The following is a 9608-nucleotide window of genomic DNA, read 5'->3' as shown; positions in this document are numbered from 1 at the left end:
TCTGATAGGAACAAGAGAATCGAGCTCCAGAGACCTATGGGACAGCGCCAAACATTCTGCACTCAAGACAACAAAGTAACCAAAGAAATAAGATCCAAAATGTGAGCAAATCTGGCAAGAGACATAACTGGAGAAGCCTAGTGAATCTCAAAGAGGATATGCACATCTATACACGTCATAAATAAAAGTCATGCAACCCAAGAGAAAAGCAAAGAATCATGAAACCCAACCCAACAGAGAAAATGATCGTGTATGAAGAAGAAATGACATCAAATAGCTCACTAAAACCCATTAAAGCCAGGGGAAGCTGCAGGTGAAGGGATGAAGGCGAAAACAATACCTTTATATAGAAAGCTAAGACCATGTCTCAGGCAGACCTACCCCAAAGGCACCAATGGGACATGTGTTGGTTAGTTTTCTGCCAATGTGACAAAAACTAGAGTCTCTGGGGAAGAGGGCCCTTCAGTTAAGAAAATGCCTCCATCAGACTAGCCTATAGGCAAGTCTGTGGGGCATTCTCTTGATTAGTGATTGACATGGGTAGGCCCTGCCACCCATGAGCAGGTGGTCCAAAGAAGTATAAGAAAGGATTGCTGAATGTGAGCCTGAGGAACAAGCAGCTCTCTTTCATGGCCTCTGCTTCAGTCCCTGCTTCTAGGTTCTGCCTTGAGTTCCTGTCCTGACTTCCCTTCATATTGGACTGGAAGCTGTAAGATGAAATATCCTTTTATGCCCAAGTCCTTTTGATCATGGCCTTTATACCAGTAACAGAAAGCAAGCAAATACACTGTCCCCCAGCTCTGTCCTGGCTGTGCTAGGGCCTTGAGCATACAGAGTGTTTAATAAAACTCAAACAACAGAGTGTGTTTTTCTCCTAAGATTCATACAGCACCAGATGAGAAGCTCCTCCTCCAATATCAACTGTATGGTTTAGGCTGTATAAAAATAGATTAAATACAATAGCTAAGCCCAACACTGAAGACGAATAGACTTTATAAGAAGACAAAAAAGGATCATGCACCCCATACTTCAGAAATGAAAATTCTACACAGAACTGTCCACATTAAACTGGAACAAGGAAAAAGCCAGTGTGGTAACTACATTAACGCTTCAACTAAGAAGATTAACACAAAATACAGAAGAATCCACGGTAATAGACATTCTAAGTCAGGACCCAAAAGAAAACTTCATGTTTTATATTTTAAACAATATAGTTGAAACATTTACAACTAGATGGTTAAAAATACAATAATGTAGACTATAAAGAAAGCCACAAATTAAATTCCAAAGTATTTTAGAACTAATAAATAGAGTAGAAACAAGACACAGACTGAGCAGAGTGAGAATCAAGTGGACAGAGGGAGGCTTAAGGCAACCGGGTTTAAAGAAAAATAAAAAAGATTAAAGTCGTCCAATGCAGATGAAAGAACAAAATGACCCCTTAGAACGCTGGTTGGTGTCCATGAGATGGATGGAGAATGAGGCGTGCAAAGGTGACATAGACTCCTGGGCTGGTCTGAAGGAGAACGGCCCAGGGGATTTGGTGCCCAGTTGGTGGCTGCTTAGGAAGGATGGAGAGGTGCAGTCCTTTCTGAGGGTGTGGTGGTTTGAATAAAAATGGCTTCCATAGGAAGTGGTGCTGGTAGGAGGTCACTAAGGAGTGTGTCACTAAGGAGTGTGTCGCTAAGGAGGTCTCAGAAGCTCAAGCCGAGCCTGGCCAGTGTGTCACAGTCTCCTGCTGCCTGCCTATCCAGATGTAGAACTAGAACTCTCAGCTACGTCTCCAGCACCACGAAGTCTGCGTGCGGCCATGTTTTCCACCATGACAATAGACTAATCTTCTGAATGGTAAGCCAACCCCAATTAAATGTTTTCCTTTATAAGAGTTGCCATGGTCATGGTGTCTCTTCACAATAGAAACCGGAGCTAAGACAGAGAAGATGCATTACAGGGGGCCTGGCTTGAGGTTTCCAAAGCCTCCTGCCATTCCCCGGGCTCTCTCTGTCTCCTGATTGAGATGTGAACTCTCAGCTGTCCTGCTGCCCATGTCTTCCCTGGCCATCATGGACTCAAACCATCTGGGACCCTAAGCACAAATAAATGCTTTTTTTTCTTAAGTCGCCTTGGTCATGATTTGTTTTATTACAGCAGTAGAAATGTGACTAAGATGATTATGGAAAAGTAAATGTGCAGATCAGAAAGATTATATATATATAATGTTCCAAGAAAAACTGATATAGAATGGCTGACTGGAACATTTGATTCTAGTACAGAGAATTAATTTTCTAGATTGGCAGACAAAACAGATACCTAAGAAAGTAAAACGTACATGGTTTGGTGCGTGGCAAGGAGTTCCAAGAAATCAAATGGATCTCAGTTTTTCTCCCTGCAATATACAGTGCCAGAAATACCATTTCATTGTGTTTGGAAGACAGAAAGAAAGCAAAAAACCACAGTTGAATTCACATCATACCTATGAACCATTTGGAGAAAAGTCTCCTAAAAAATCTCCAACAAAACAGATTTCACACAAAATACTCCTAACAAGCATCTAACCATTTTAAATAGAACTATAAACAAAAAGCTACATGAATAATTGTTTCAGCATAGAATATGTTACATCCCAGCATTAAAATTGGCATGGCCTGACTGGAGAGACGGCTCAGCAGTTAAGAGCACTAAGTGCTCTTGCAGAGGACCCTGGTTTGGTTCCTGTACCCACAATGCAGCTCACAACAATCTGTAACACCCATTCCAGGGAATCTGATGCCTTCTTATGGACTTGCTGCTAAAATTCCTTCCCAGGAGGAGAGATAAGCAACATATTCCCTTGGTAAGTTCAAGGACAAACTGGGGCATGATTCCACCAAAGTTTTAGGGAGCAATGAGTTTACTACACCCCCTTCCAGAGCATAGGTTAGGAAATACTTACAGCCGTGTGGGCGCCCCGCCCCCAACAGGCCATACCTGGAAAGCATTACCCAGCAGGGATGAAGGCTTCCCTGTACCCACATACCTGGAGGCCTCCCTTCCCTAGTCTTCCCCAACCTAACATCTAACATCCCCTAAAGGCCACATAAACCTAAGGCCGAGCTGTGCAGGACAGGTAGTAGGGCGGTGCTGGATTCCTCAGATAGGGCCTGTACCTCTCTCTGCCACTCTCAAAGGGATCAAAAGGTCCAGCTGGGATGATCTTATGCAAGGGGACAAAGCCTAACACTCAAGAGGGAGGTCGCTTGTCTCAGAGGCTCAGAATAGGCCTTCATGAGCACCAGGCACATTGATAGTGCACATACAGTGCACATACACACACAGGCAAACACTCATACATAGGAAGTCTTTAAGGCGTTCTCCAATGACATAAAGGAGAGCTATGGAGGAGGCTGTTAGTAAAGTGTTTGCTGTTCAAACTTAATGGCTTGAGTTCAGATCCCCAGCACCCCCTTAAAAAGCCAGGCACCACTGCATGAGCCTGTAATCCCAGCACCGGGGAGGGGGAGACAGGGGATTTGCAAACCAGCCCATCTCTCCAATGAGCAGGTTCCAAGTAAGTGGCCTTGTCTCAAAAAATGAGAAAAAACATTGAAGAGACACTCAGAGTAGACCCCTGGTCTTCACAAGCGAGTGTACACACAGGCACATGCGCACACACATGAAAATGTACATACACACACAAACACACAATAATATTGTAAATAAATGACAAAAATTTAATAATCCTAACTCAGATGGTGGGTATAGCAACAAATGGGTAAATATAAAATAAAAAAAGTTTTAAATACTGCACCAACATAATGTTGAATTCCAGATAAAACTTAAGAAATTAGATATTCTGGCATGGGAGAGCTTTGAACCATTTCAGGCCACTTTCAATTCCATTTCAAGGTTGTTTGTTGCTTTATGAAAATCAAATAAAACCAAATGTAAATATTGAATGGGTAGCTCCTCTAACATGAGTCTCTTACTGAATGGTTTATCTGTGTATTTTTATGTTCACATATTTGGGGAAGGGCCTGCGGTGCCATGGCACACATGTGGAGAGCGGAAGACAACTTGTAGGTGTCCATCCTCCATTCCACTACCTGAGTCCTGGGACCTGAACTCTGGTGACAGAACTGGTGGCAAGTCTCTCCCCACTGAGCCACCTGAAAGCCTCTGTATCCATTCTTAAGTCTGTATATAGGCAAAATGTACCTGCAACACGGCCACCATTTAATATTAGTAATGGTTGCATGTGGCTCAGTAACAGGGATTTTTATTTCTTTTGATAGTGAGTTGCTTGGCTTGGTTTGAATTCTTTATAAGAAGCAGGTACCACTTTTATAAAATAGTTCATATGAGTATGTCTATGAAGTTTTAGTAGTAAATCAAACTTTTCAAAAGACATACCAAGGGAATTCTCTTATCTTAAAAAAAATAAATTCCAATAATTTCTTACAAGATGTATAAAATAGACTGGTTACCACAAATATTAGACGAATCCAGAAGAGTTTTCTGTCAGGATCACTCTCCCATAATTGAAAATCTGCTCTTAAAACAATGACCACAGATGAAACAAGAGACTTAAAACTGTCTTGCAGCAAACTGAACTAAGGGGTTTGTTAAAAACACAGTGCGTTTATTTCAACTCTTCCTTCCCATAATTAATTTTATTTTATCACAGGCAATATCTCCATTCAGTCACTTTACAAGACACACATATATTCACTAGTGTTACATAAAAATTTATATAAAGTTAAATAAGAATTAAAAGTATAGCTAAAAGTCGAGCGGTGATCTGTGTGCACTCCCATCCCTGAGAGAGTTCTTCCTTCTAGTGGGGGATTTCTTGGCTTTGACCTCATTTTTGCTTTAGGGAAGACAAGGCCTCTCCTTCAAGCTTGCACGGTGCTGCCTGGCCACTGAACAATTGTGTGTTGACCCAGTGGTACCTGTCCACCCGGCGCCCGGCAGGCCGGCACCATTTAGGGTTCTTGGGCACTGGGTGGTAAGCAGCCCCCAAGACACCCCCACGACCATCTGCCAAATGCTTTCTACGAGGGAGGCACAAGCACGGCTGGAAGGACTGTTTGAAGGTTTCCACCTGGGAAGGAAAAAGACAGGAAAAACAATGTGTGAAGGTCTCTGGACTTATAGGCAGCTCTTGAGACTACGAGCCCTGAACTCAGAAGGGAAGTCCCTCCAAAGCATAGGGATTACAAGTAAATAGTCATCTACAGAAAAAATTTCCAAAATTTTATATCCTATAGAGATTATCAATTTATATCTTTAAGCAAAAATTTCTTTCTTTTATGTGTATGAATGTTTTGCCTGAATGAGTGTCTGTACCATGTACGTGCCTGGTGCCCACTGAGGGCAGTTGAAACCAGAAGAGTGTCAAATCCCCTATGGAGTTACAATTGGCTATGAGCTACCATGTTCATGGTTATGTTGACCATTGAACCTGGGTCTTCTGAAAGAGCAGCCAGTTCCCTTTGACTGCTAAGCCAGCTTTCCAGCCCCTAAAATGAACTCTTAAGTGAAACTCTAAATATGTAAGCTGTGTTATTAATAAGGCCTTTAATCCCAGTTACTTGGAAAATTGAGGTACCGAATCAAACGTTTAAGGCCTGCTTGGGGAAATTAATGAGACCCTGTCTCAAAAAGAAAAGAAGAGGTAATGAGTTAGGCCTGGAAACACAACTCGTGTCTAAGTAGATATCTACCATGCCAGGTTCAATCCCTATACCACACACAAGATAAAAACATAAAGCAATTCAAATGTTCATCCTTACCCCACTCCCTCCTGACATCCCAAAACTGCCTAATAATGATCTCTGGGGTAAGACCCACCCATTACAAACATCACAAATAATTGACAAAGATGTTTAATAGACCACATTCTGGAAAGACCTTACCATAGAACAGTTTAGCCTCCTACAGATCTGAACCCTACCTAAAAATGTAGTGTTATATAGTTTTAAACTGTTACACCCAGAGACACAGACACACGCACATACAGACACAGATGCATGTGAACACACACACGCAGTTTTAAAAAACTAAAGGAAAAATGTTTTCTAGTAATATAACAAAAGTTTAATACGTTTCTAACCCATAATATATGATAACACATAAGGACGTCAAAGAATAGCTGAAATTTCATGAAACAGTTTTGAATACTTAATTTTATTAGTGCTATCTATTACAGAAATTATTTTTCAAATTATTTGCCTTTTGAGAACAGGCCAGTTTTAGGAAAAATGGTAAAGCAGATAGTAGAACTAGTGAAAATTTAAAGAAAAAAGCTTTCTAGTATGTACTTAAGCCATACATCAGGAATAAGTGACTACCATATTTAATGGCATAGAAATTCCATGTCTGAGAACCAAGTCTTAAGAAATAACTTCAGGAAGAAAACAGAACTAACTTCTATAATGATGCCAAATTTTAAGGGTTTTGGGGGGGTTTTGTTTTTTAATAAAGCAATATGGAAGTAATTTAAAAGATTGGCTGGTAACTCTTAAGAGGAAAACAACTGAATGTTAACAAAAGTGGTTAAGGTGAAAGCATGCATAAAAATTGATAGAGAAGCTCTTCAAAACTTATTTTTTTCTTTTCTTTCTTGCCTTTCCTTTCCTTCCCTTCCCTTTCCTTTTCTTTTCAAGACAGGGTTTCTCTATAGCTTTGGAGCCTGTCGTGGAACTGGCTCTTGTAGACCAGGCTGGCCTTGAACTCACAGATCTTTGTCCCTGCTCCACTCAGAATGCTGGAATTAAAGGCGTGCACCACCACCACCTGGCCAGATTTGGTTTTGTTTTTGTTGTTGTTGTTTTTTGGGTTTTTTTTTGTTTTTTGTTTTTTTTGTTTTTTTTGGTTTTTTTTGTTTTTTTTTTTGCAAACGGGTCATGAAATCAACTTAAGATGCCTGTAATTATCTACTGAACACAGTCAGAAGTATTGGGGTGGGAGGCTCCTGGTAAGTATTAGTATTATTTCATGCAACTTATTTCTATATAAATGTACATCTCTGTTGATGGGTTACGATTCTACTGGTTTTGATTATTTGAGTATTTTGTTCTTTGGACAAGCTCCCTTGAAACTGGCTATGACTTTTTAAAAAGCTCTTTTGTTATTGTTGTTTTGAAAACAAACTGCACTAGTGCCAAAATGAAAGTGTCCTGGTCTTTCTTAAATAGTTTGGGCTTTCTCTAAATTACATGCTATTATGATTAATAAAGCCTACTAAATAGAGTGAGGAGGCACACACCTCTAAATCACAGCACTCAAGCAGGTGACAGGCAGAAGGATCAGAAACTATGGGCCAGCCTGTGCTATTTAGGGAGTCTCAAAAAACAAAACCCACTAAACATTACCATTTAACCAGAAGGAATATAAGTAGAAAGAAAGCCAGGTGCTTTCAAGAAGTACGTGGAGAAACAGGACAACAAAAGACCATGCCTCATAAAAACTCAGTTAAGTGGCGACAACACTCCGGGGGTGGGGGACAGAAAAGGTTCTGCCAAAATACTGACACTGGGAAGAGGACTTCTCTTTGTCATTTCACTACTTCCTGGTCTGTTTCTTGCGAGTGTGTTCTTTCTAGAATTAGAACAGAATGGTGTACCACACGCAACCTGGTAGATGCTGTTGGGGTTGTTGACTTTGGGAATGACTCGGGGCTGCCTGCTGCAGCTTTCTTCATCAGAAGATGTTCCAGATGAGCAATCGGCAGTGGCCCTGCTGACTGCGTAGCTGATGTGCTGAGCTAGCTCCCAGTTCTCCCATCTGCCTTTAAAAGAAGCAATGGTAAAGGGATCCTTTTTCTCACCGTACCTAAGAAGGAAAAGAAAATATTCATTAAGAGACTCAACTTCCCACAAGCATAATCTCTTGGTCTGGAGACACCATACTAACTTTAACTTTTAAAAAGCTATTTTAAAGAGTCTGACTCTTCTAAAAAAGCAAACTGAACTACAATGTAACCTGAAGCTACAAGGATGTTACAATTAGTGAGCATATCCATTTAATTGATCAGAAAGAAAAAAAACAACCCTTTTTTGGGGGTCAATTAATGGACTGACTTGTCCTCCACGCTAGCTGATCCCCTTGCCTTCCTGGTGGTTCCTACAGTACTTAAAAGTTACAAATCCGCAGTATGCAACAGGTTGCAATGACCCAAGTCCCACTGCAAATAGACAGCAGTGCCTTTGTGCTTGCCAATTCAACCATCCCTAATGGAAATGCGTGTTGAGTAAAAGTTTGCATCTGAAACCAACCGTGATCAAATAGCATCCTAGTTGCTATGCCAATGCGTTGGGCATCAGCTTTCACAAAGGTACATAGAGCTGGCTAAACAACCTAGGTTTCCTAGGGGTCACCAAGCACACAAACCACAAAATTACTCACCTACAGCACACCTCAAAGGGATCAACCCATATGGTCATCTCCTTTGGAAGTCCCAGGTGAAAAAAATTCACATTACTCTCAGAACAAGCCCTTTCTAATATAGGGTCTTTATTCTCATTGTTGTTTATCCTGATGCACCTGGGGAGAATATAAAGCAAGAAAGGGGCAAGGAAGGTGAGTTGACGGGTTCTTCAGTAGGAAATCACACATCATGGGTACAGATCTTGCCTTACCCACATCTTCTCCTCACCCTCCCCCGCCCTCCATGGTTACAAATGGAAATGAAACTTAATTAACTTTTGCCATGCTGACTCAGAATGGGTGTCGTAACATTAAATCACATTGTTAGCTCACCAGATAGATGTTCATGGTCTATATTTTATGGCAAACAGATGAGAAATCGTCTAATGAAGTGTTCGACTATATCACACCTCTTTATTTTAAACCTATGTTCAAACAAATTAATGGGAGCTCATAAAACATCCCTAACTTGAAGATGGACAAAAAAAAGTTGCGTTTTCCTAGCAGATGCTATTGCTGGCTGATTGCTCCTTCCCCTATCCTATGCCACACAGGCTCTCACCTGAAAGCCTGTCCCTTAGAAGGACAGTCAGGGTGCCAATGACCTCTGTACTTTTCAAACAAGATGGTCATCAGTTTTAGTGCAAAGGCTTCTATCTGTTGTGCACTCAATTTCTCGTGTTTTTTCACCAATCTTGTGACAAAAAAAACTGCCGTTGCAATTTCATCTCTCATGATTCCAAAGCAGTCTGTGTGGAGACCTGAAACCAATGAATAAAAAGCAAGGCAGGATCACAGAGGAGCCTAGGTTTAACTCATCAGCAATTTGTGATTGAGGGCTGAAAAATTTATATGCCTAAAACTTAGGATTTTGGGGGGAGTGGGGGTGAGCCCTCAGTGAACTAACACATCAACACACACATAGGAGAAAGAAAACACACCTAGTCTTCAACCTTCCAGTCCTCACACTTTTCCAAAAAGAAAAACAACCTTGTCCGAAGTTTGAAACACTTAAGCAACCAAGATGCAAGATAAGTACAAAGTTACCAATGCGGACAGTAGATTGCACTAGCGAGCACTTTTTAAGAGCGTACTTACGAGGAGTCAAGCGTTCAGGGTTCAGGTGAAATACGTGGCTTACACTAAAAGTTAAGATTAATAAAAACACATCACACTTGCCAGTAAATTTCTAAAAATTC

General features: G+C 41.0%; 1 protein-coding gene across 1 annotated transcript; it reads right to left on the bottom strand.

The window, feature by feature from the left end:
• Positions 1–4840: 4840 nt before the first annotated feature.
• On the bottom strand, positions 4841–9144 carry Btg4 (BTG anti-proliferation factor 4). The gene is made up of 4 exons (XM_005347338.2): positions 8972–9144; positions 8389–8526; positions 7617–7815; positions 4841–5083 (listed from the first exon to the last, which is right to left on the bottom strand). Exons 1-4 carry the CDS (start codon positions 9142–9144, stop codon positions 4841–4843), a joined length of 753 nt encoding a protein of 250 aa, XP_005347395.1.
• Positions 9145–9608: the final 464 nt, after the last annotated feature.

Source organism: Microtus ochrogaster, chromosome 5 (genome assembly GCF_000317375.1).
Source record: "Microtus ochrogaster isolate Prairie Vole_2 chromosome 5, MicOch1.0, whole genome shotgun sequence".
Taxonomy (NCBI): domain Eukaryota; kingdom Metazoa; phylum Chordata; class Mammalia; order Rodentia; family Cricetidae; genus Microtus; species Microtus ochrogaster.
This window is presented reverse-complemented; position numbering and strand designations above follow the sequence as displayed.